Source organism: Acinonyx jubatus, chromosome D1 (genome assembly GCF_027475565.1).
Source record: "Acinonyx jubatus isolate Ajub_Pintada_27869175 chromosome D1, VMU_Ajub_asm_v1.0, whole genome shotgun sequence".
Taxonomy (NCBI): domain Eukaryota; kingdom Metazoa; phylum Chordata; class Mammalia; order Carnivora; family Felidae; genus Acinonyx; species Acinonyx jubatus.
Genome location: NC_069390.1, coordinates 58,556,959 through 58,583,514, shown reverse-complemented (window position 1 = coordinate 58,583,514; position 26,556 = coordinate 58,556,959). Strand labels below are relative to the sequence as shown.

Sequence of the window (26,556 nt, the reverse complement as noted above, 5' to 3'; positions counted from 1 at the left end):
AGCAGCACTGGGGGCTCCTGAAACCCGAGTAGGTCCTGGGCCGGGTGTGGTCCCACCCAGCTCTACCCTGGCCCGCAGCACCTTGGCGGCTTCTAGATGCTGCCTTACGAGAAGAAGAAGGGCAAAACAAAGCATCCCTGCTCTGCCTTGGGGTCCTGTCCCAAAAAGGGAGGCCTGTCCTGTGCAAGCCGCTTTCAGAAATAGCAGCACTGCAAGTGTGGACCACCTTCTTGCTCAAGACCAAGGCCACGGCCCAGGCTAGGGCACCGGCTTACCACTGGGAGCCCCCTTGCTGTTGTGGTCTGGCTGGACACTTCCTCAGCCTGGCAAGGCCGCTGGCTCCAGGGAAACATGGCATTGGTTTGCTGTTTATGTCTTTGAAGCCGTATAGAACCGGGCTTGGCTTTCTGCAGGGGACGGCCTGTTGACACAAGCCCAGTCTGAGGCAGGGTGAGCCAGGCCTGGTCCCTGCGATTAATCCCTGGCAGGGAGCAGGAGTGACCACAATACATAAAATAAATGCCAGAGGAAAAACTCCTGAAGTACCCGCTGAGATGGCAAATGCACACCCAGCTGCCAGAAGACGGACAAGTCAAGTTCCACATGAAAGTCTTAATTTCCCAGGGCACCTGGGTGGCTCAGTCAGTTGAGCATCTGACTTTGGCTCAGGTCATAATCTTGTGGCTCGTGGGTTCGAGACCCACGTCCAGCTGGGCTTGCTGCTGTCAGCATGGAGCCCACTTCAGATCCCTTGTCCTCTTCTCTCTGCTCCTCCCCCACTTGCACTCTCCCCCCACAAACATTTAAAACAAAATCTCAATTTCCCACATTAATGAGGTGCACCTGGAGCTCCTAGGCTGGCTATGAGGGGGGATCAGGTATCTACTCATCATGACAAGGTGGGCTTCCTTACCTCAGTGTCTCTAAGAATCTCCCTAGCCTCTGAGCAGCTTCCCGCCCCCAAGTCTTCCACACTCACCTAGAACTGTCTCTATTCCCCAGAACGGCTTTCATCCTAATACAACTCTCTATTTTCATAGAAATCTCCTTAGGATCCTTAGAGACCACCTCGTACTTGCTGGGTGGCCTCAGGGAGGGCAGACAAAGCTCTCTGAGGTTTGCGCATCCCCTAGAGTGCATCTCATTTAATCCTCAGGGCCAGCCTAGAAGGTACACGTATTTTGTGTATCATGTTACAAAAGGGAACCTCTCCGGGGTGTGAGGTACTCCCCAAGGTCCCCCTTACAGGAGGTGGACTCCTGGGTCTGACTCTAGCCTGTGCTCTTTGCTCCTCGCCCTGCACCCCTATGGACTCTGATGTCTTTCCCTCCGTCGCCACCCTGCCAGGGCTGCCGACAAATATGCAGGCCAGGCCCTCTGTGGGCTACAGTGCCCTCCTGCAGGGCCAAGAAAGGCTTCTCTGCCAATTGTTGGAGCCTTGGTGCCCTCTGCTGGATAAAGACTGAAATACCAGCCTGAGTCCACACCGGTACATTGTCTTTCGAAAGAACTCTTATTTCTTCATCCACCCATCTGCGTCCATCCTTCCATTCACCCGCCCACCCCAGTTTTTATGACGTCCTGCAGCATCACCCTCACTCCCAGGGGCCCCCCTGAAGCACCCCCAGCTCGGGCTTTACACCTGGCTTTGCGTGGGCCTCAATGACGAGGAGCAGGAGATGAGGAAGCCCCACACTGTGTGCCTCTTTCTTGCTTGTCACATCCATTGTATACTTCGTCCTCACGACAACCCTAAGGATTCCGAGGATACAATACAATACAACCTACAACAATACGACACACACATATTATCTAGCTGATAAGTGCCAGGCAGGGTCTTGGGGACCCAGGAATGAACAAGACAGGGGAGGTCTGTCCTATCTCATAGGAGTGTAATGGCTAAATAGATTATCACACGCCAAGCACCTAGAACAGTTCTAAACATAACGTGCACTGGGTGTTGGCTATTGTCATTATCCTGACTGTTGGCTATTTATTGGTACTTTCCGTTTGGTGATGCTTCTTGACTCTCCGGGGCTGATGAAGACGATGGGGGGCAGGATTGTTCCGTGGGCAGAGTGGAGAACAGGGACGCAGGTGTTGAGGCCGGAGGGAGGCTGGACAGAAGCCTTAACAGCCAAGCAGCCCCACATCAGGGCAGCTGGCCCAGGGACAGTGAGTGGTTCACCAGTGGACGTGTGCAAGCAGGGGTAGAGATACTACATGCGTTCCTTCCTTGTGTGAGAGGCACAGAGACCACTTACAGATTCTTCCTCAGCTGAAGGCTTCCATTTCTCCAGGGAGAACAGATGGAGTGGACCCTAACCCTCCCTCCCAAGATGAAGAAGCACCAGGCCACCTCCTGGTATCAACCCTGATGCCAGGCGACAAGCCCTCTGCTTGTGACTCAGTCTCCACCAGATCCTGGGAGACCAGAGGAGACCTTGTCAGCCTTCCCGGGAACTGCCTCCTGGTCCTAGACATGCCGCCACCCTTATAACTTGCTTCAGGCAAGCTGCCTGGCCGATGCTGCATGCCACAGACACAAACCCTCCCTGCCGGCCTCTGCCCGAATTGCAGATTCACGAGCAACATAAGTGGCTGTTGTCATGCTAAGACTTTAAGTGTGAGGGTGTTTCCCAGCAGTAGATAATTAGAGCGTCACACGGCACTGTGGTGGTCTCCCCAAGAATTCAGAGATCATATGCTTATAGCATGTATGGATGCGTCACTTTGTACAAGTTACATACCTTTCCCGAATCCTGTAAAATGGGCACAACGATAGTAACATCTTGAAAGTGCAAACGTACTCTCAACGGTAAGGTCTTGAAAATGTATTCTGTGTGTCTCCCCACGCCCATACCAGCCCCTTGTCTTCAGGGCAAAATTTAAATTACTGAACCTGGTATTTGAGACCCTTTTTCATTCTGTCCCTCCAGCCTCATCCCCTGCTGTGTCCCCCAGCCACAGGAAGTCTGCTGTTCTCACGCTCCCACGTCTCCAGACACTTGTCTATGCTGGTCCCACTGCTTCCAATGCCTTCCTCTCCTACCCTCCTGCAGGACTGCTGTGGACACCCAAGACCTGGCCGGTGACACCTCCTCCTGGAGCCCTCCTTGCCTCTGCCCACGCAGTTGGTCCCCTCTTCTAAGCTCTGTGTGCACCTTGCACTTTCTTCTATCAGGGCTGTTATTGCCACGGGACTTTCTCTCTGGAAGCGGACATCAGACCACGGCCCCATCAGGCATGGAGGCCATTTCTGATCGCAGGGCTGGGCACTAAGGACAAATTAGTTAAAGACAGAGTTGGTCAGATGAGCCCTGGTGACAGCAGGGCCGGAAGGCTGTGGATCCTGGCAGACAGCGGGGTAGAATGTGTGGGGCCCTCACTGTGTGGGCCACAGTGAGCAGTGTTTCCTGAGGTCTCTGGATGCCCAGTGTGGGAGGTCCCAAGCCAGAAAGATGGACAGACTCCAGAAATAGCGTCTTCCAGATGAGTGGAGATTTGGGCCCAGGCCAGCACATGAGCGGTGTGTGTTGACCCTGACCTCCTTTCTAGGCACGCAGCCAACATCTGGATGTACCTGCCGCACTCTGGTCTCTGCACATCTGCTTGTGTTGCTCCTTTCTCCCGAGGTGCCCCCTGTGATCTGCTCCTGGGCAAACCTCTCCTTCTTCAAGGCCTGGAAGGACTAAAGCTGTCTGCTCCTGACTCCCTTTGGGGAAAAGTGGCTGCATCGGTGTCTTTCATCTGCCCACCCAGGTCAAGTCTTTACTCCCATCCACCTCTTTGGGCTGCAGGGGGCTGGCCTGTATGCACAACGTCAGCAGGGTCTCTTACCCTCTAGATTCCTCCCTGTAGGATGCTGCAGTCTGGCTGTGCCCTTTCACCTTTCGAGGCGGCTAGCTGTCTTCTGGGCTCCAGAAAACTCTCTCCTCCCTCTTCTTTGGGCCTGGGGAGGCAACAGTTCTACCATTAGCCTCGAGTTACTGCAACACTCTTTATGGCACCCCTATCATCAGCTTCACAATAGGGATAATCTCCTTGCTGAGGCAAATGGGATGAGTTCACGGCCTCTGGTAGTGTCACTGTGGCTCAGATGAACATTAGTGGTTGCAGTGCAGGTTGGAAGACCAGTCGGCACGTCAAGTGTCCTTGGCACTTGGTCCAGTGGCAACAATACTAGTCATAAAGACGGGGGAGACACCCGGTTTCTTCCTACAGCCCAAGAGAAAATACATGGGAAATAAATGAAAACTTACGATCACATAATTGAGAAGATGCATGAGCCACAGGAGGCTTCCATGAGAGCTTGAAGGAACGAGCCTCTTAGGTCCTGTGGCTACCAGAGAGATAGAACAGGACCAAACCCAAGTTCTGGTGGTAAAGGCTGCGGAGTGACAGCATCCCCAGCCCAGGTGTCTTACATTGCACGTGGGGCACTAACAAGGAAGGAATGGCCATTGGGGAGACATGGTTGGGGCTGAGAATTTTTGACCTGCAAATTTCCCCAAACCTCCTTTGCCAGCCCCTCCCTCCATGTCAGAATGCACCACTTCTCTGCACAAAAGCCTTTCGGAGGTCGAACCTAGAGGAGTCCTTCTGGAAGCTGATCCTTGCGCTCCTGAGAACACACCCTCATTGTTCTTCATGGCCCATAACTGGGGCTTAATCCCAGCATGGCATGGAGGAGAAATATAAAGCCTGTACCACAAGAAGATTGTCTATACAGTGAAATTCTTAGAAGACTTTGTCAAGGAGTGCCTGGGTGGCTCAGTCGGTTAAGCGTCCAACTTTGGCTCAGGTCATGATCTCACGGTTCATGAGTTTGAACTCCACATTGGGCTCTGCACTGACAGCTCAGAGCCTAGAGCCTGCTTCAGATTCTCTGTCTCTCTCTCTCTCTCTGCCCCTCCCCTGCTGTCTCTGTCCCTCTCTCTCTCAAAAATAGATAAATAAACATTATATAAAAAGAAGACTTTGTCAATCTATATTGGCAGGAACCTGTGGGAGTGGATTACAAGGACATTAGACCCAGGGAAAGAATTATAAGGCTTGATGGGACCAAATTCACTGACAAATGCCCTAGCCTGGGATTTGGGGGTTCATTTTTCATTTGATCACCTAGGAGTGGCTTTAATTGTCTCTAGTTTGCCTAACTGAAATTTGAACACAATGATGATCTCACTGGATGAGGTGGAAATGCCAGAACTTCCTTAGAATTCTGTGTAGGAAAGAGTCTAAAGTCTCAGGAAAGTAAACATGTTGAAACAGATCTATTATACACAAGCTGCTCACACCCCTAGGAGAAGCTGGAGCACGCTCCCTTCACTAAAGAAAGTATGAGGAACTCACTCATGGCAGCAGGTGGTGGTGGCAGAGTGAACTCATATTCTTTTCTGTGAACAACTTCTATCCATTTAAGAAGCAGTTAATGACTTGCTCCTGGCCCTGGTAGAGATGGAAACAGACACATTACAGGCACTCAGTGACTGTGCTACCAGAATTGACAAGTGAACTGGGTGTTATCTGATGCACTGAACCATAATATTGACATGCACAGAACCATTCCTTAATAAAAAGGAGGTGGCAGATATGACCAAGCAGGTGGCTGAGGCTCCCATGGTACCTACTCCTGTTTCTGCCACTTCTCCCTCAACCCACACCCATGACCTTATTGGGAATTCCTTATTACCAGTTAGTGGAGGAGGAAAAAGTGGGCCTCGTTCAAGGATGGATATCATGATACTCTGGCATTGGCCAGGAGTGGATGGAAGCTACATTACAATCCCCAACCGAAGCTGGCTTTGAAATACAAGTGGTGAAGGGAAATCTCCCCAGTGAGCAGAACTTCAGAGGATCCCTCCGGTTGTCCATTTTGTGCAGAAGGAGAGATGGCCTGAGGTCTTAGTTCACTTTGACTCATGGGTAGTTGATAATGGGTCATCTGGATGGCCAAGGTCTTAGGCCATCCTAAGGATAGGAAAATTGGTGTCAATGAGGTATGTGGATGCATCTCTCCGAATAGTCACGGGATGTGAATGCCCCACCAGAGGGGTATCTATGACAGAGGAAGTCTTCAATACTTAGGTGAACAAGATGAGCTGTGGCTATCAGTCAGCTGCTTTCCAGCCACCCCGAATGCTTGTTCAATGGGCCCACATCCAGAATGGCCACAAGAACCAGAATGGAGGCTGCGTGTGGGTTCCATAACATGGACTTCCATGGTTCCTGTGACTATTGCCACAGCTCAGTGCCCAGCCTGCCAACAGCAGAGGCCACACCAAATGCACAGACTGGCACCATTTCCTTGGGGGGAGGGATCAGCCAGCTACCTGTTATATCAGATCTCTCCCCTCACAGAGGAGGCAACCCTTTTTTCTACTCGCAGAGATAGGAATAGAACTATGCATAGATTTGCTTTCCTTGCCCAGTGCTTTTGCCAGAACTGTTATTCCTGGGTTTGCAGGAGTGCCTTTTATTACCATAGTGTGTTCTACAACAATGATCTGACTAGGGGCGCATCTGACTGCAGAGGAGCTGCAGCAGGTGGCTCACTGGTTTGACTTCATCTCCCATCATCCAGAAGCATCTGGCTTGATGGACCTGTGGACTGGTCTGCTGAAGATTCAGTTATAGAACGAGATGGGAGACACTAGCTTGTACTCACAGGATGCAATATACGCTTTATACTAATGGCCAAGTGTGTGGTCTTCCTGTAGACAGAATGAGCAGGTTGGGAACCAAAAAATGAAGAGGAGTGGCCTCTCGCTGGAAGAGTGTTTGCTGCCACCTGTGCCCGATCTTGAACTTGGCAGTTTGGAGCTCCCTGTGTCTAGGAGAGGAACAGCTCCACCAGAGAATGCAGTAATTCATCTTAGGAATTGGAAGTTGAAACAGCCCCTTGACCATTTCGAGATCTTCATGACCCTGAATCAATAGGCAGAGAAGGAAGTCACACTATATAAGCCAAAGCGATGGGTCCCCATTGCTATGAGGAAATGTCACTGTTGCCTCACAGTGGAGCAGGGAGGACTGTGACTGGCACCCAGGACATTAACAGAGGAGCCTTTCAGTCCTCCCTTGCCCAGAAGTCCCGGTCAATAATCAACGGAGCAACCCAGTAAAGAGCAGACCACTGAGGACTCAAGATGTTTTAGGAATGAGGGTTTGGATCCCTATACCAGGTGGAGAAGCCCCACGTGAGGTGCTGCAAGAGGATGAGGGGGACATAGTATAATGACAAATGGAGGCAGATCTGATTAGCACTGTATTTTTGTGTTTTATTTTATTATTTTTTTAGAGAGAAGGAGAGAGAGCATGCGTGCTCCTGCATGTGAGTGGGAGAGGGGCAGAGAGAAAGAGAAAGAGAGAATCTCAAGCAGGCTGCGCACCCAGCACGAGCCTGACGTGGGGCTCAATTTCACAACACTGAGATCATGACCTGAGCTGAAATCAAGAGTCAGATGCTAAACAGATTGAGCCACCCAGGTGCCCCTGATTAAGCACTTTAGATGACCAATCAGCTATGGAGATGGGGACTGTAGCAGCCACGCGTTATGTAAATTGCTTCTTTTGTACCCACTTTCTTATATAAAGAACACTAGTAGTGACTAATATTTTTTTTAAATGTTTATTTATTTTTAAGAAAGGAGAGAGAGAGAGAGAGCGAGCATGAGCAGGGGAGGGGCAGAGAGAGAGGGGAAGACAGAGAATCCCAAGCGGGCCCTGCACAATCAGCACAGAGCCTAATGTGGGGCTCAAACTCATGCACCGTGAGATCATGACCTGAGCTGAAGTCAAGTGTTGGATGCTCAAAAACTGAGCCCCCCAGGAGCCCCATGACTAATGTGTTAGTCTCAAGTGGTCGCAAGGTGAATTGACAGTACCTTGTTAATATGGTAGCCGATGAGACTTTGCACGTCTATCTTAGGGACGAGACTTCACTGGATGAAAGACAGGAGTGAATGCTGAGAGGCAAAGGGGTGGACTGTGCCACATACCTTCGCCTTGCCTGCCAGGTGATCTCCTCCCCTCGCCTACTCTGACCTGGGAGGCTGGCTTGCGTGGGAAACACCATCAAACCTCTATGCCTGCCGGCTTCTGCTTGGGTTTGACCAAGGAGAGACCTGGAGGATCAAGAAGAGTGAAATCAAGATATTTGTTTCCATTGCTACTTCCATGCAGGATTGTCTTGGGTTGGCTGTATCCCTCAACCAAAAGTCATTGCCCCCATCAAGGCAGCCTTCTCTCATAACTTTACCCTTCCCAGGTCTGGTAACTGTGCCCTCCCTTCCCTTTGGGGCCAAGAATGGTAGCAGCTCTGCTGCTGCTAACCCCAGTTTATAGCACAAGCTCTACATCCTTCTGTTAATAATTCTTTGGTAAATAAATCCTCCCGGGATTATCCTAATTTGCATGTGCCTCTGCTTCTAGCTGAGATCCTGACTGCCATAATCTTCTTTCTTTAAACATCCCCCTTTCCTGTTTCAAGGGCACTGAACACTTTCTGTTTTGAATCACATGATCCGTATCTGCATCTAGTCAGTGCTCGGTAATGGTGATGATAGTGATTATTATTAGTAATGTTCATCATTTACCGAATGCTTTAACACTCACTCATAGCTTCCTAGTGAGGTAGATATTATAATAGTATCACTGTTTATTGATAAGGAAATTGAAGCTCAGAGAAGCTAAGTGACTTGCTTAGGGTCACTCAGAGAGTATTATGGTTGAGGATTTTAACTGAAGTCTGTGGAGCTCAGAGTTCCCTCCTGGTTACTGTTGCCAGGACGGGTATATCCACTCTGAGATAGGAACTGTTTGTTCCTTCCATCCAAATACTGTCCCCAGTGATTGTTTACGTCCCCATGTGTCTAAAAGTAAACCTTCGTTCTCTTGGAGCAAATCATCTTGTTGTCTTTGTTACATAGCAGATACCCCGCGTTGGAAAATCCTAGCAAGTCTGTATCTACCATCAGTCCTTTAGTATGAGAATGACCTTCATGTGACCTTCCTAAGAGATTTTAGACTACAGAACAAGGTCCTGCCCGGAGTATGGCAGGGAAAGAGGCAGATGATAGAAATTAGGGATGGAGTGTGGAGGGAAGGAAAGAAGATGGTTCTGGCTCTCCCCTTAGCAAAGTCATAAAGCAGATGATTACAATTTTCATAGGGAAGCTTGGGTTCTGGTTCTAGCCCTGACCCAGCTTGCTGCGGAATGAACTCTCCAAGGCTGTCAGTTTCTTTCACTATTATATGCCTAAGGTATAAGTTCTAAAGTAGCCTTCACAGCTCCTACCTCCCAGTATTTGTGCCCTTGTATAACGTCTCCCTGTGAATGTGACTGAACCCATGACTTCCTTTGAACCAATAGAATATAGTAAAGAATACGGTATGGTGTTACTCTGCTGATTAGGTTGTATTAGATTATGTTATGTTTTCTAAGACTCTTGCTAGCAGACTCGTTACTGACTTTGAAGCAGCAAGCTCTCATGAATCCGACAGCCAACAATCTGAATGATTTTGGAAGCAGATCCTTCCCTAGTTGAGCCTCCAGATGAAAACTCAGCCTTGACCAATGTCCTGATTGTGGCCTGTGAGACCCTAACCTGGAGTCCTGCTAAGTTGCACCGACACCTATGACCCACAGAAACTGAGATAATACACGTGTTGTTTTAAGTCACTAAGTTTGTGGTAATTTATCATACAACATAGAAAACTAACACAATGCATGATTTTTCAAAACGCTGGTTATATTTTTAAAAATTATTATACTGAATGCTAAAAATAATTTGGTGAAAGTTGTATACCTACATTGTTAATTGGTATGAACACTATTTTCTCTTATTATGAAAGTTCTCAAACACAAGCAAAAGTAGGAAGAAAATTTACAATGAACCCAAGTACAACCATAGCCTAGATTCAAAAATTAAGATCTTTTCATATTTCATTCATCACTCGCCTTTTGTATAATAATTTCAAAATAGATCCCAGACATCATGTCATTTCCCTCTACATAATTCAAGTATGCAGAGTTGAAAACAAATGACAAATTTCTTTACATAACCACCTTGCCATTATTTCACCTAAAAATCTTAAGAATAACCATGTATCAGCTAATGCTCAGGCAATATGCAAATGTCTCCAATTACCTAAAGAATATCTTGGCATTAATACATTACAATATGAAGCAATATGTAACGTACCTTAAAGGTGTTGTTATTCTTTGATCTAGTATGGCTATTCCTGAGAGTTTATCATAAAGAAAAAATTTTAAAGATGATAAAAGTGTGATATCTATTAAAGAATTATTCATAATGGTGGGAAATTGCAAGCAACTCAGATATATAGTATATAGATCAGGATACACCCTGGAAAACAGAGTCCTCATCAGTACTTTCAGTAGTGGGAAGTTGGAGTGGGAGAGTGATTACAAAGGTGTTGGGATATGAAGCAGTTCAGAGATTGGCAACAGCAGGAAGTCTCTTCCACCCCTGATCGGGGAGGGACAAAAAGAAGAAGGAGGTGGTAGTACTTAAGCCCAGACATTGGAGCCACATCAGGAGGGGTGTTTGACGACGCTAGGACCAGAGAGGAGACACAGCTATCATTGGGACACCTTCCACATGAGGGCGGTGGGGGGGGGAGGTTGTCTCCTGGCTTCTATTTTTCTCCTTGCCTCCAGTCTCCTGTCAGGGTCTCCTATTGGCTAAATCCATCCAGAAAACAGTGGCAAGGGATGCTGGGAATGAAGTTTTCAGGATCAGCCCTCCTTGGGACAGAGGTCCCTCCCTAGTCTCCCAATAAGGAGCCCAGGCAGGTTTGGGAAGGTCAGGGAATGGAGCTGAGAGAGCAAACAGGCATAAGTCTGGCACAAAAACAAAGGCCCTAAAATCCGTCCAGGACAAGATTAAGGCTAAAAATATCCCAAGAAAAGGGGCACCTGGGTGGCTCAATCGGTTAAACGTCTGACTTCAGCTCAGGTCATGATCTGGCAGTTCATGAGCTTGAGCCCTGCGTCGGGCTCTGTCCTGACAGCTCAGAGCCTGGAGCCTGTTTCAGATTCTGTGTCCCCTTCTCTCTCTTTGCCCCTCCCTTGCCCATGCTCTGCCTCTCTCTCTCAAAAATAAATAAACATAAAACAAAACAAAACAAAATAAAAATATCCAAAAAAAGATAATTACTAACTTGTGACACATCCACCCGGTGTGTTCCTTGACCATTGAAATTATAAACATGAAGATTGTGCAGCAGTATAGAAAATACTTATACTGAATTATAATACATTATTACCCCCCTTTACCTTTCTTTTTTTATATCACCTATCACTTTCTAAAATAAAAAATAAACCTAATTATTTATTATGTTTCTTTTTGGTTGAATCTCTACCCATGCTAGAAAGTTCGCTCTTGAAGGGGAAAGCAATTTTGCTTTTTTGGTTTGTTGATGTGTCTTAAGTGGGCAGTGCCTTTATTCATGTTAGCATGAATAAAGTGATGTGAAGAAAGCAAAATACAACACGCACTTTGCAAGGTTGTTGCAAGGGTTAAATTAGTTGAGATATATAGTTACTAGCACATAGTAAATACTTACTGTACTTAGTAACGGTTAATTTCACCCAGGTTGGAGAAAGCAGACGGAGAAGGAAGGGCTGAATATCCAGGGGACTGTGGTATCTATCTCCACAAAAGGCTTCATCCCAAAAAGGAAGATAGAAAAACCACCATTAGAATCCCAAAGAATCAATGTGGCGCGATGAGCAGAAATAGTTGGCCCTGCCACTTACTAGCTCTGTGCCCTTGGTCAGATTACCTAACCTCTCTGGGTAGTGTACTTTCCTTATCGATAAAATTGGAATAACAATAATACTGGATTTTCAATAATGCTGGTTTCTTTAGTGTTTGCCCATCCTTCCTCCAGGGAGAACAAGCCTGGCCTGGAGCTGTCCGGAGTGCTGAAGACATCCTCCCTCCCTCAGCTCCTTTCTCCTTCCTTCTCTCCTTCCTTTCCCTGCTTGGCTCCCCAGAGCCCTACCATCTGAAGAGATCGAATTTTCCAAGTGAACAGATCGAATTTTCCAAGTGGCTTCTTCACGCCCCTGTTGGGGACAGGAAGGGAATGAGCCATATATGAAGCACTCCCTGGGCAGGAGTCCCAGGAAGCTGACAGGCAGCAGGAGTGTTAACTGTAGGGGCTGTGGTGAGAATGAGGGATCTCCAGGCTAGAGTCTTCTTGGAGGGCTTGACATCTGAGGACACTGGTGCAGCAACCTTAGGACCTGCAAAGAGGCAGTGAGTCAGCCCCAATGAGACATCATGGCAGGTGGGTCATCGGGGAGCTTGTCCTGAACAAAGGCAAGAAATTGGGTTGGGAGGTCAGCAGGATGACCTTTGGCTACAGGAGCTGAAGAAGTCCCAGTTCTAACAGAAATCCTCCACTCTCCTTCCTTGGGTTCCTATTACCATTTTAATTTTGCTCATTTGTCTGTTAACGTAACCACAGGCATCTTCATCTTTTTGGGTTAGGATGAGTTGACTAATTCCATGAGCCTGGCTCTATGAGCCAAGCACCCTGTGCCTAATCATTGGCATCCATCTCCTAGAGCTTAAAAATACAAACGGTTTGGGGCGCCTGGGTGGCTTGGTCGGTTAAGCGTCTGACTTTGGCTCAGGTCATGATCTCACTGGCTGTGAGTTCGAGCCCCGCGTCGGGCTCTGTGCTGACAGCTCAGAGCCTGGAGCCTGTTTCAGATTCTGTGTCTCCCTCTCTCTGCCCCTCCCCTGTTCATGCTCTGTCTCTCTCTGTCTCAAAAATAAATAAACGTTTAAAAAAAAAATACAAACGGTTTCCCCCAGGATGGGGTTGAATTAACCCACAGTGCCGGCACTGTTCACACGCTCCTGGGGGAAGGGCTGGGAGAGGGGACGTGGCCAGCTTCAGAGACAAACACCACCCATTTCCTGATTTTTACTGACAGAACATCAGAGCTGACAGATCTTTGGAGACCTGCACAGCTAAACTAAGCCTTCCCTGTACAGATGGGAAAACCAGGGCAGAGAAAGGGGTGTGGACCCTGTTCCACAAGTCAGCAGGAGAGCTGGAGCTAAAAGCAGCTCTGCCAGAGTCTTCCTTAAGTCCCTGTATGCCATCAGGGACACTGAGTGTGGCCAGCAGGACTGCAGGGGCTGGGGACCCTGCTGCTGCTTTGTGGGACTGAAGGAAGTCCATATGCCCTTCTGTACCTCAGTTTCCCCATCTGTACACAGGGGAGTTGGTTTAGATGTTCCATCTTCAAGGATCCTTCAGCTGTGGTGGTCTAGGTGTTTGATAAAAGGGTGATTTTTGTCTTTGGCTGGGAGGTAGGAAGCCAAGCTCCAGTCCCAACTCAGCCCTAACTTTTGGTGAGAACTCAGACACATTGCTGTTCCCCCCAGAGTCAGTGTGCTTCTCTGAAAAAGAGGGTAAAAGCTCTCTTCTTGGGGCCTCTGGGAAGACAAGGCAAAGCAGTGGATCACAGGTGATTTGGAAAGCACAAATGAGGGGGAGAGGCGCACGTACGCTTATGTTTCCAACCAGAAATGATCAGCTCTCTGTGAGCCCCGAACAAGCCCAGCTGTTCAGAGAGGTTCATCCTGAGCCCTGAGGAAGCAAAGACCACTTGGCACATCATGGCAGAAGCGGAGGGAGGGCACAGAGCGCTCCTCAGAGGCTGGCAGGAGAAGCCCCCCCCCCCGCCCGAGTCGCCGAGCCCTGAGCTGGGAGAACCATAGCATCACAGGCCTGAAGGGCTCAGCTTGGCCCGCCCTGCAAAAACTGGCTACTGTTACAGATAGGGAGACTGAGGCCTCAAGGGCAGCGGGGGCTGAAACTCAGGCCTCCACCTCCCTGTCTAGCGCTTTCTACACCACAGTACACCTGCCGCTCTTCCAAGATCCCAAGATGGTGATGATGGTGACTGCGATGGCGCTGGGGATGATAACTATTCCACATAGTAAGTACTGTACCTACTTACTTCCGCTTGGCCAGTACCGCTTACTACTTCCTTACCTGCTTGGCACAGTGATATCCTCACCGTAGAGACGTTATGCATTTAGCCCTTGCCACAACTCTGCCAGATAGCTATCATCATCTCCATTTTACAGACAAGAAAACAGAGGCTCAGAGAAGTTAAACGTCTCATCCAGAGTCAGGGACAAATGAGGGATAAAAATCAGGGTTTATTCTTCTGTGTAATTCCAAGGACCTTATTATTCCTCTGAACTGGACATAATTTCTAATGTGCTTCCCTGCACAGACCACGGCTGTTGGCATTGAGAGGGCACCCCCTTACTCTCCTGACATAGACTTGCTTTTTGAAAAAAAATTTGTTAAATGTTTTATTCATTTTTGAGAGAGAGAGAGATAAAGTGAGAGCAGGGGAGGGCAGAGAAAGAGAGACAAAGAATCCAAAGCAGGTCCCCGGCTCCAGGCTTTGAGCAGTCAGCACAGAGCTGGACGTAGGGCTCGAACTCACGAACGGTGAGATCATGACCTGAGCCGAAGTCAGACACTTAACTGACTGAGCCACCCAGGCAAGAACTCTCCTGACAAGCACTTCTTCTCTTGGCTGGAACCTACCTTCTTACCAGCCTGGCATTTTATTTTTTTCTTTCTTTCTTTTTTAACTTTTTTTTTTTTTTGAGAGAGAGAGAGAGAGAGAAACAGAGGATCCAAAGTGGGCTCCACACTAACAGGGTGATAGCAGAGAGCCTGATGCTGGGCTTGAACCCACAAACCACGAGATCATGACATGAGCCTCAGTTGGATGCTCAACCGACTGAGACACCCAGGCACCCCCCAGCCTGGCATTTTCTTAAGGGTAAGATGAGATCTTATGCCTTCCTGTGGCCCCCAGAGTGCAAGGCTGCCGGCTGCATGAAGGAGGTGGGAGGACTTGGCTGGGTGCCCCGATGGGGAACGGACCATGTCAAGGCTGTGGGCAGAGACTGAGCCGGGGTGGCAGGACTACAGGGTGGACGTCAAAGTCCTGGGACAGAGGGCAGAGTGGGGGGTCCTCTAGTCCAAATGTCCTGGTCAAGGAGGTCCTGTGTGGGGTGGAGGATGAGTTGGAGAGGCTTGTCCTCATCCTGTCTCTCTGCCAACCCCATTCGCAGTCTCCCTTAGTTTCCTCATCTGAACAGTGGAGAGAGAACAGGCCTGAGGGGATCCGAGATGGGACTGTGCCTGCGCTCACCATACCCAGGCTTTGCTTGCGCCATAGGGCCCTGGAGTCCAGTGGAGTCAAGTGCCAGGGGATGGGGCTGGGCTTGAGGATAAGGGTCAGGGGAGGCTCACAGCGGCCCCGAGCACTGGTCCACCTAGGATGATGAGTGCAGGAAACAACAGTAATAGTGGGTTGAAAGAAGCAGGATTTATTGAACACCTAAGGAAGGACCAGGGACCGCGCTGAGTGCTGCACGTTATGGCACACAACCATCATGGCCACTCCATAAAGTAGGCTTTGTTTTCCGCATTCTCACAGAAGAGGGAAATGGGGCTCAGAAACCTCAGAGACTGGGCTAGGCCCACGAGGATGGAAAGCAGCGAGCCAGGTCTCACCAGCTCGGACTCTGGAGCCCACGCCGAATGACTGGGCTTCTGCCCAGGCTGTGAGTCAGTCTTGGGGAGGATGTTAGACCCCAAAGCTGGGAGTCTTCGGACATGATGGGTCCCAATCCCTCGTTTTATCAATGAGGAGGCTGAGGTTCTGGGGGGAGGTACTGTGTGCCTCAAAGTCATACAGAAAGTAGTGGCAGAAAATGCTAGAAAGCAAACTTTGTTTTTGTCCCCTTTTCCCAGGACTATGGGAGGGATTGTCCCCTGAAGGTTGGTATCGGATGCTGCCACATGGGAAGACGTGCCTGTCCTGCCAGGGCCCGTGGGGGTCCACTCTCAGTCATCCAAGAACAGCCTTTTTCCCACCTCTTCTGTCTGTGGTGCTTTGGGGTGCCACTGGGGCTGGCTTCCTCCCCGATCCGGCCCTCGGGTCAGGGACCTTCACCTTGGGGGTGCTGGGTCCTTGGGACTGTGACCCCATCTTTGCCAGGGCCCTCCCCAGTGTAGCAGCCCAGCTGGCTGTGGACCGAGCCAACCAGGACTCCTCACTGGTGCTGGGCTCGAGGCTGGCTTCCGTGGTCCTTGCCACGGGCTGTGACACCCCTCATGCTCTGGCCACGTTCCTGGCCCACAAGAATACCGTGGCTGCCTTTGTGGGCCCTGTCAATCCCGGTTACTGTCAAGCGGCAGCCCTGCTGGCCCAAGGCTGGGGCAAGACCCTCTTCTCCTGGGCTTGCGGAGCTCCAGAAGGAGGAGGTGAGCTGGTGGCCACCTTGCCTTCGGCTACCCATGTGCTGCTGTCTATCATGAGACACTTTGGCTGGGCTCACGTGGCCATCGTGTCCTCCCACCAGGACATCTGGGTGGCCACAGCCCGGCAGGTGGCCGTGACCCTGAGGACGCATGGGCTGCCTGTGGGGCTGGTGACCTCTCTAGGACCTGGGGAGCAGGGGGCCAAGGAGGTCCTGGAGCAGCTCTGCCGCGTGGATGGCCTGAAAAGTAAGTGTCCACGGGTGCCTTCCTCATGTGGGCAGCATGGGCTTCATATGGCTGCTGGTGGGGTTTCCTCAGCATCAGACAGTGGGCTGAGCTCTGGACAACGGCCCTGCATTTCATCTCACAGCAGCCCCCCGAGCCAGTCCCGTTGAGGTCTGAGCTTCACAGCTCAGTGAAGGTAGGTAACTTGCCCAAGTCACACAGCTGGCAGGCAGGGCAGTCGGGTTTTGAGCTCTGATTCAAGTGTTGGTTGCGGAGTGGGAGTCAAAGGGCTTTCTTGCCTCATGTCTGGTGTATTGAAGGAAACGAGAGCGTAGGGGTACTTGAGCCCGGGAAGGTAGTTAGAGTCAGAATCACTTTTTTTCCCCCCGATTAATCGCTTCTTGCATTTATGGAGCCCTGCTGTGCTGAGTGCTGGGACACACAGGTGAACCGGACAGATCAGGTGGTCTCCAGGGGCTGACTAGGTAATGGAGAGACAGCTATATAAGTAATAAGAGACAGGTGGTTACGACAGCGAGCTCAAGGCCATCAGAGGGAACAGAGGCCTGGAGAATGAGAGGAAGCACAAGGCTGGGGCCCTGGGGATCAGAGGAGGCTCCTTGGAGGAGGTGACATTTGCCTGTCTTGAAGGAAGTAGTTAGCTAAGGTGAGGCATGGTGGGTAGACTGTAGAGGAGAGGTAGCACCTGGAAAACAGAAGGGATTTTTTTTTTTTTAAGAGAGCACAAGCTTGGGAGAAGAGCAGAGAGAGAGAGAGAGAGAGAGAGAGAGAGAGAGAGAGAGAGAATCTTAAGCAGGCTCCACACTCAGCATGGGCTTGATCCCACAACACTGCGATCATGACCTGAGCTGAAATCAAGAGTTGGACACTCAACCCACGGAGCCGCTCAGGCGTCCCCGGAGGGACCTGAAAGTTAATCTAGACTGGGATGATTTCAAAGTATGGGTTGTGATCAACAAACCAGTTTAGTGAATCAAGACTAACATTACAAAAGAAGGAAAGAAAAAGAAGAAAGAAAGAAAGAAAGAAAGAAAGAAAGAAAGAAAACAGGAGAGAAAGAGAAGAATGAAACAGAATAGATAAAATAGAATGGAATAAAAGTGGTGAATGCGAGAATGCATTGCAGGTAGCAGGGGAAAGTGTTGTTCTGTGAAACTCGCAACCACCATGTTTCTCATTTGAGGGAACCGAAGCCAGTGCCCCCCTGGGGGAGGGCGAGGTGGGCGGACCCCCAAGCTGATGTGGCTGCTGGTTAGTGAGTCAGCCCCAAGTAGGGAGTGAGACCCGGCCCAGGTTAGCCTGCTGCCCATTAGGACAAGTAGCCCACTTCCCTGAGCCCCAGTTCTCCAGCAGGTGAAATGGGGATAGTTGAAACCCACCTCACAGGGTCACAAGGAGCAGATATTTGTGGCTGAGTGCTTTGTAAACACTTCCTTCAGCCAAGAGTCACTGGGCACTGCTCTGTGCCTGACCCTGGCTGGGCTCTGGGGAGGGGGTGGGGAGGAAGCACCCAGGTCCCGGCAGTGAGGAGCTCCAGTCTGGTAGGAGCTGCTTTGCTTAGGGGTGGGGAGGGCTTCATGGAGGAGGTGATACCAGGGCAGGGCCTGAGCATGAGAAGTTGATTGCAGGCGGCGATGAAGAAGAAGGGGTTCCAGGCAGAGGAACCAGCTAGGGCAGAGGAATGGAGGTAACATGTTAATGGGACTAGAAGGATCGGCTCAGTTCTGCATGACTGGAGCATGGTGGCAGTGGGTGGGGGACGCGTCATCAGACTCCTCCAACCCTTTTGCTGGATATTGAGTTCCAACCACATTGGTGGCTTTCAGGAGCCAGGGGGACAGAGTGGTTCAGGGCATATTCTCTGGAGTCAGATTGCCAGAGTCTCACTCCTGACCCCACCTCCTGCCAGCTGTGTGCCCTCAGGCAACTCACTAAACCTCTCTGTGCTAGAGTTTCCTCATCGGTGACATGAGGCTAATGACCCCCCTCCATCACAGGGTTGTGAGGACGAGGACTACTGAAGATAAGGGGCGTAGAACAGTGCCCAGCACACAGCGAGCACGGCTTGCCATCAGTGTGGGTTTTTCCCAGTCCACGGCTTCCTCCCAGGCTGTGGGGATCGGCTTTCCCTTGTGCAGGGAAAGCAGGGAAAATGCAGAATGGCACCCCCCACTTACAAAACAAATGGGTCTTTTGGTTAGCGTCCAGAATAACCCCCGGGTGGAAGAGATGGGAAAAAGGAAGCTCGGGTCCTATTTACCCCCAGTTGTAGCGAGTGAGTCTCCGAGCCACCCCCCCCACCCGCCCCCCGTCCATTATACTGGGGCAGGGAGCAGCTGGCTTGTGGCCCGTGGCCCATACAGCATGGCCCTCCAGGCTCAGCAGAGATCAGGGCTCCAGGTTCTGACTTCCACATGACCGGGGTCCTCGGGCCCCAGCAAGGGGACTCTCAGCTTTCCCTGGTGGCTCTGTTTTCCCGGATTTCCTAGAGAAAGGGATTGCAGTAGGGAACCTAGACCACAGCCAGAGTAAGTGGTAGCCCTTTGTTGACTGAGGCGGTCCCCCTGGTCAGGGACCCAAGTGGAGAAGAGAGGAAGGACCCTTATCTTGGGCAAGGGCTCTCTTCTGTCCTGGGTGCCTGGGGATGGAATTGGCTGCTTATCGCCAAGGGCCTATTTCTTTCGCTAAGGCAAAGAGGAATCTATTCATGGTAGGGGCGTGGACCTGAGAGTTACAAGCAGCTCTCCAGGGCCACAGACTCTGGGCTTCAGGGGAGGCCTGCAAAGGTAAGCACGCCTCTCCTACCCCCAGTGGTGGTGCTCTGCATGCATTCGGCGCTCCTGGGGGGCCTGGAGCAGACGGCCCTGCTGAGCCGAGCATGGGCCCAGGGCCTGGCAGATGGGAGGCTGGTCTTCCTGCCCTACGATACCCTGCTCTTTGCCTTGCCCTACCGCAACCGCTCCTACGCGGCCCTTGGCGACCGCGGGCCCCTGCAGGAGGTCTATGACGCAGTGCTCACCATCAGCCTGGAGTCCGGCCCTGTGGACGAGGCCTTGGAAGCTGCCAGGGCCATTGGAGAGGTGGCTGCCCACCTGGAGCCAGAGCAGGTAGGTCGATACAGGCCCGCGCAGGGCCCAGAGCCCTGGGTTGTGGGCAGGTGTGCGTGCATTCTAGGCCTTCCCAGCCCAGACCCGCTACCTACCTGGCCAACCAGTCCCGCCTCCTGGTGGGCACGTGACCTGTCCCTTATTTGACAGTGTCTCTGCCTCTCCCTCCGTACACTGTCTCCAGCTCTGTCTCTCTCTCTCTCTCTCTCTCTCTCTCTCTCTCTCTCTCGTGTGTGTGTTACTCTTGGCCTGCTTTGTCAATTCACCTTCTCCTGTGACTTTTTGCCTCCTATTTTTCTATCTCCAGCTTAGTGCCTGTGATTCTCATCTCTGGCCCAGCTCTTCTTCCTCGTGCAGACTCTCTCCCTCCCCTTCCTCTGCGTCTGTCTAACAAAGTGTGCAGATCAGTAGGAGAGATGCCGGGGCGTGGGGGAATGGGAAGGTTTTCTGGAGTCACTGCTGTGAATCTGAGGAGTGTTAGCGGTGGGGGTGTGGCTGCCAGCTCAGTTTGGGCGGAGAGGACTCGGCTGCTCGGGTCCCTGTTGGGACGTCTGTTTCTTGGTGACAAGAAGACAAAAGTGTCTGCATGCGATGACAGGAATGCAGATGCGGATGAAGGGCCTTGCAACCGGTCGTTCGTCTGACAAATGTGACTTGAGTCCCTCTCACGTGCCATGGGGCCAGGCGTCAGGGACACAGTGATGGGTAAGACAGACCTGGCCTTCAGGGAGCTTCCATTATGTTAGGGCAAGACAGGTAATACCCAAGCAACCATATGGCCAAATCCAAATTGTGGCGATGTCGCCAAGAAAACTAAACAGGATAAAGTGACAGAGAGCAGCTGGGATAAAGTAGTGGGTGACAGGAGCTAAGATAGGCAGGGAAGCCCACTGCGGGGAGATGGCACGTGAGCTGCATCCGGAGCAGGAAGGAGGCAGCCAGGTGCAGGTCTGGGTGAAGAGTGACCAGGTAGAGGAAAGGTCAGGGGCAAGGGGCGAGAGGCAGAGTGAACTTCGGAGGCTAGAGGAACATGCAGAGGGCGTGGAGAGGCTGGACTGTCATGACAGGTGGGGACAGGGGTCCAAGATAAGCTTGGGGCCAGACCATGTGAGGCATTTTATGCCAGGGCAAAAGGAGTCTCAGCTCATGATCATAAGTGAAATGGGAAACTATCAGCAGGTTTTAAGTAAGAAATAATTTGATTCATCTTCTTACAAAATATCGTTTTGGCTGCCTGAAGGGCCTGAAGAGACCCAGGTGAAGCAAGGAGGCCTTTAGGGGGCTCCTCTGCAGGCCAGGTGAGCAGTGAGGGGCTCAGATCCAGATGGCAAGAGTAAAGGGGTGAGGGGTCAATTGAGTTGGGAATAGATTCTGAAATAAAACCAAAAAGATTCAACGACGAACTGGAAGACAGAAAGAGAGGCGTCAGGAATCAAACCTAGATTCGAGAAGCCAGGCAGGTGGTAGCTCCATTTCCTAAGGTTCAGGAGGAGTGGGGTTAGTGTAGGAGAACCAGACGGAACCTTGAAGAACCAGGAGTTCTGTTTTGGACATGTCAGGCAGGTTTGACATGCCTGTGAGACATCAGAGTTGGCGGTGGCCACGGAGACTGTGATTCCACTGAGTGGGGACTGAGATCATGGCGGGACCAGAGAGAGGGCTGTGTTGGGGGCGGGGTGGGGGTGATAATCCATACAACTGCTGCTGGCAGGGCTCAGAGATGTCTGGGAGCCTGTGCCACGGGGTTATGGGGTTGAGAGACCTTCTCTTCCACAGGTGTCCCCGCTCTTTGGGACCATCTATGATGCTGTTGTCCTGCTGGCCCATGCCCTGAACCGCTCTGAGAGCCATGGGGCAGGACTCTCGGGGGCCCACTTGGGAGACCATACAGGGGCTCTGAATGTGGCTGGCTTTAGCCAGAGGATCCGGACGGATGAGAAGGGCAGGAGATTGGCTCAGTATGTCATCTTGGACACAGATGGTCAGGAAAGCCAGCTGGTCCCCACCCACATTCTGGACACAGGCACGTGGCAAGTGCAGCCCTTGGACAGGGCCATACACTTTCCAGGAGGGGCCCCTCCAGCACGTGACTCCAGCTGCTGGTTTGACCCCAATATGCTATGCATGAGAGGTAATTCATCATCCCTCCATCCATTCATCTATCCATCCATCCAATCACCCAATGCGTTTTCCTCTTCCTGGAGAGCTCCCCACCTTGCCTGGTTAAATCTTACCTGTCTTACCAATCAGGGCTGCCCCTCCACCCCGGCCACCATGATCCCCACAGCCCCCGAGTGAATTGCTTCATGTTCATAAGGGTGTGTGTCCCGTGCTGGGAAGAATCAGTGCCATCTGTTCCCCAGACTAGAAGGTAGCTCATGAGAAGAAGCCTTCACCCAATTGTTTCTCTGCCCCTTTTGCCACAAATATTGCTGGAGGACCTCCCATATGTCAGGCACTATGCTCAGCCCCAGGGATATAGGAGTGAATGAAATGATGTCCCTGCCCTCATTGAGCTGATGTACTCGAAGACCAATCCCAGGGCCTGCTTTCCAGGGGCTTCTGCCTGGTGACAGAGACAGGGACAGCTGAAAACAATACAAGACAGTGTGATCAGAGCCATGAAGGGGGCAGCCAGGGGCTGATGGAGCTCAGAGGAGATCCTTCTCCGTCAGCCCTGGCTCACAGATTTCACCATCTAACAGGTTTTTAATTAATTCATTCAACAAATCAATCAGCACACATTTATTGAGCATCCACTGTGTCCCATGCTCAGTGCTGAGAACTGGGGATACAATGGCAGATAAGACTCGTGGTCACTGCCGGCACGTGGGATGGAGCTCCCTGGGTAAAGGGGGATGGGGTAAGGGCAGGTGCTCTGAGAGGGGGCTCTGAGAGGGGACACTAGGGGGTTGTGGGAGCCTGAGCAGCAACCTCAGGATGTATCTTCTCTCGGGGATCTAAAAGTGACAGTTCACACTCTGGCCTGTGTTGTCATGATTATCACCGATACAACTGATCACCACCATGGATTGAGAGACCAGACAGCGGGGGCTTTGGGGCAAATGTACTTAGGGCTGCAGTTCAGTGCTGCCCCTGACTAGGTGTGTGACCTTGGGCAAGTTGCATACCCTCTCTGGGTCTCCATTTCTCATGTAGAAATAGGAACAAAGACCTGACACCTTCAACTGCTTGTCCTTGCATGAGGTGGGGGTGGGGCAGACCTCAGGAGCAGGGCTTGTACTTCCAAGGAGATGGGAAGGGGCTACGTGGTCACGTGCTCTCAGTGAGAAGCACTCCTCAAGTGGCACCTAGGAGCGCTGGGACCGGCTGGAGTTGTCCTGTCCAGGGCTGGCTTCTCTCCTCCCTGGGCCTCAGGGTCTTGTCAGCAAGAGAATGTTCCTTGTTTCCTCTGATTGTTTGTGTCTTGGAATGTCAGCCTTAGAGAGCCATTCATTCACATCTCCTTTCAGCCTAAGCTTTATTCCTTGACTCCCTTTGGCAGCAAGATCCGTCGAAAGGGTGTGGGTGCTAACTGGATTAAATGTCCCTTCCCCTCTTCTCTGGAGTCCTCCTCGCTGACTCTCTCCACTACTCTCTTAACACGAGCAGTCCTATCAAGGCCCCCAGTAGCCTCCATGTGCTGAGGCCCAGAGCCAGCTGCTAGTCTCGGCCTTGCTCAGCCAAGGGAGCCGAACTCCCGTCCTCCCTGCTGCTCCATCCCTCTCCAGGGCCCCCTCACTCGTCACCTTCTCAGTCACCTTTCCTGTTCTATAGAGTTCTAACCTATTAACACCACTCCTGTGGGCTTGGTGCTTTGAGCCGTTTTCTCTCAGCACGTACTCCCACAGTGTCTTATCCATTCTCGTGGCCCCCAGATGGACATTGTTGTCTCCTAAACTCCATATCTGCCCAACCTCCTACTTGACATGTCCAATAAGATGCTACTGACACCTAGATATCTAGTCGGCATCTGAAACTTGATGTTGTCTGAAGCTCAACTCCTGATCTGTCCCCCAATCTGCCTCCCATGATGTTCTCCGTTGCAGGTCATGGAACCCCCAACCTCTCACAGGCACAGGAATACTCTGTCTCCTCACACCCCCCATCCAGTTGGTCAGCACACCCTGGGGGCGCCATCTTTAGAATTTGCCCGGAAGCAGAGCTGTTCACCAGTCACTGCCTCCATCCTGGGCCAGGCCCTCGTCATCTCTCACTGGCTCACTGCCTTGCCTCCCCCTCGTCCTCATGCAACCTGGCAGGTTGGAGGATCCTTTGGAAACATAATCACTCCCCCACCAGGACCTATAGAGGCTTGGCCTCACCCGGAGCCAAGCCAGAGTCCTGGCCTCTGACTTCACAGCACCCTGTCCCGCTCAGCATCTTGGTCTGTCTTCCTCCTGCTCTGTTCTGTCCTTCCCTGGATCGCAGGCCGCTCCTGCTTCAGAACCTTGGCACTCACTGCCCCTTAGGCCTGGGGCACACTGTGCTTTCTGTCGCACCCTGTGCGTTTGCTCCTTGTCTCCTCCAGATTAAGACTCAAAGCTTACCCTTTCGGAGCCTGGGCGAGAGGCAGGATGATGCGGTGGTTAGGAGCCCCGATGCCAGAGCGAAAGTGCCAGGGTTTGAACCCAGGCTCTGCCACCACAGACAGTTACTTCTCACTGTTTCCTCCTCTACAAAATTGTGACCATGACCATACCTACTTCCAGGGCTCATTGTGCAGAATAAGTGAATTGGAATACATAACATCATCAGAATAGGTGCTTAATGCAATACAATGTGCAATAGTATAATAGGGATTGCAAGGTATTTGCTGCTATTATTATGATGGACTCAGACTGCAGGGCTTCAGCAGGGGGCAGACAGCAGAGCTCATCCTCCAGCGGAAGGGAGAAGGGAGAGGAGGCATGGAAGGCAGAAGGGATGGCCCCATTTCTGTGGCAGCAGAGGTCAATGTCCTCTCTCCAGATTGGGGCTGGGCATTCAGCGTCCTTGACAGCCTAAGCTGATGCTAGGGTTGCCCAAGCAAAGTAGGGGTGCCCTCCCAACCTTGCCAGTGAACTTTAATAGCCTCTTTACATCCAACTCCTGACATGAGGCCTGGAGATTTGGATTTGGTGTCAGGAAGGCTCTCTTAATGGTCAGAGTGAAGGACAATGAAACTGGCTGTCCAAACAGATAGCGAGCGGCCCATCAGAGGGGATATGCAAGAAGCAGGACAATAATCGACAGGGATACAAAATTTTTATTCAGCACCTGCCGTGTCCAGGCTCTGTGTTAGGTGCCAGGGACAGTGAGATGAATAAGACACAGGCCCTGCTATCCAGCCACTCTGTCTATTGGGGAGGGACTTGATATGCCATCAGACAAAAGACCATAGTCTGACCAGGACTGTAATGAGATCTGAGCAGGGACCATGGGGATCCGGGGACAGGGAGCCCAAGAACCCAGGCTGAAACACTGGGACTCAATACCTGTGTGTGATGACCAGTCCACAGATAGGACTTTCCTACGTGAGTGTCATTCTGAGCCTCATCCCTGGGGTCGGTTTGGATTGGGGTTTGTGTTTCCATTTCCCAGAGGAAGGCCCAGGAGGGGGTGCAGGAGCTGGGTGAAGGGGGCTGCCCTCCTTGTGTGGTTGTTACTGTTAGGACTCACGTCCATCCTGCTCCGCCCGCAGATGCACAGCTCCCGGGGAGCTTCCTCGCTTTTGTCCTGGCATGTGTCCTGTTGCTGGCTGGCGGGACCCTCACTTGCCTCATCAGGTGAGACTCTGTCTGCACCCGAGCCTCCTTCTGCCCCTCTGTGCCCCCCACCCACAGGGCCTCTCTTGCGTGTGCACAGTCCTGGCAATCTGCAGGAGGCTTTCCCATCCCAGGACCTCAGGACAGTCCAGCACTCCTGTCCACCTTAGAGCCTCAGTCAGGGCCCTGCTGAGGCTGGGGGGCCTTGAGAAAAGGTCCACTTGAAAGTCGGGGAAGAAGCCTGGGACCTTACGTAAGACTGTCCATCCCTGAGCTTCAGGCTATGGACATGCACAATGATGGCTTGACCAGGACAACTCCCAGGGCCCTTCAGTTTTGAAAGCAATTCTTCCTGGGTCTGAAATCCTCTGTGTTCCCTGAGCCTGCCCCCGGCCCTCACCTCGGGAAGCCTCCGGGCAGTTTGGGAACTCCCAGGCTAGGGATCAGTAGGCTTATCAGGCCTGAGCCGGGCCAAGGGCCTGGGTAGGGGGCAGTGCTCAGCAGTGACCCCTCCATGCTGGGACTGCTGGGGAGAAGGGAGAGAAAGAGGGAGAGGGCTCTGGGTCAGCGCAGGCCCAATAGGCCAGATCGAGGTGGGAGTGATACGTGTGCCCTCCCTCTGCCCTGCACTTTCTCTTGCCTCCAGATTGGGCATCCAACAGCTACAGCTGGTGCGGGGCCCCCACCGGATCCTGCTGACAGCCCAGGAGCTCACCTTCATCCATCGGCCGCCAAGCAGACGGGTAGGGGGACAGGCACTGGGCTGGGTGGGTGGGCAAGCCGCTGACTGAGGCCTGGTCCAGGCTCTTGACCGCACCTGCCCCCTCCAGAGGCTGCATGTGGACAACGTGAGTGAATCAAGAAGTGTGGCAGATGGCGGGAGCCTGAGGTCGGTGGCCCAGGGGTCAGCAAGGAGCCTGCCGGCCCCCCAGGAGCCCACCAATGTGGCCCTGTACCAGGTGAGGGCCTCTGCCACCACATGTTTGGGCCTGAGAAGCTGCAGTGAGTTTGGGAGAAGCTGAGGGAGCCCACAGCCTCTTGGGCTTCTGTATGCCCTACTCCTGTTACAGAATGGGAAACTGAGGCTTGAAGAGGGCCAGTGACTT

The 26,556-nt window shown here is 51.7% G+C and overlaps 1 protein-coding gene and 1 long non-coding RNA gene across 2 annotated transcripts in view; one reads left to right on the top strand and one right to left on the bottom strand.

Moving 5' to 3' along the window:
* Positions 1-2,886: 2,886 nt before the first annotated feature.
* On the bottom strand, positions 2,887-6,982 carry LOC113593728 (uncharacterized). Its single transcript, XR_008290187.1, has 3 exons — positions 6,671-6,982; positions 5,356-5,451; positions 2,887-3,952 (listed from the first exon to the last, which is right to left on the bottom strand). It is a non-coding gene; the product is annotated as an uncharacterized LOC113593728 (long non-coding RNA).
* A 5,335-nt stretch (positions 6,983-12,317) lies between these two features.
* The window catches only part of LOC106976443 (guanylate cyclase D-like), a 37,987-nt gene continuing 23,748 nt past the window's right edge, over positions 12,318-26,556 (top strand). The window contains exons 1-8 of the mRNA XM_053202535.1: positions 12,318-12,324; positions 13,913-13,993; positions 15,868-16,596; positions 19,408-19,703; positions 21,480-21,834; positions 25,387-25,471; positions 26,097-26,193; positions 26,281-26,409. Coding sequence (XP_053058510.1) covers positions 12,318-12,324; positions 13,913-13,993; positions 15,868-16,596; positions 19,408-19,703; positions 21,480-21,834; positions 25,387-25,471; positions 26,097-26,193; positions 26,281-26,409 — 1,779 coding nt within the window. The remainder of the gene's footprint in view (positions 12,325-13,912; positions 13,994-15,867; positions 16,597-19,407; positions 19,704-21,479; positions 21,835-25,386; positions 25,472-26,096; positions 26,194-26,280; positions 26,410-26,556) is intronic.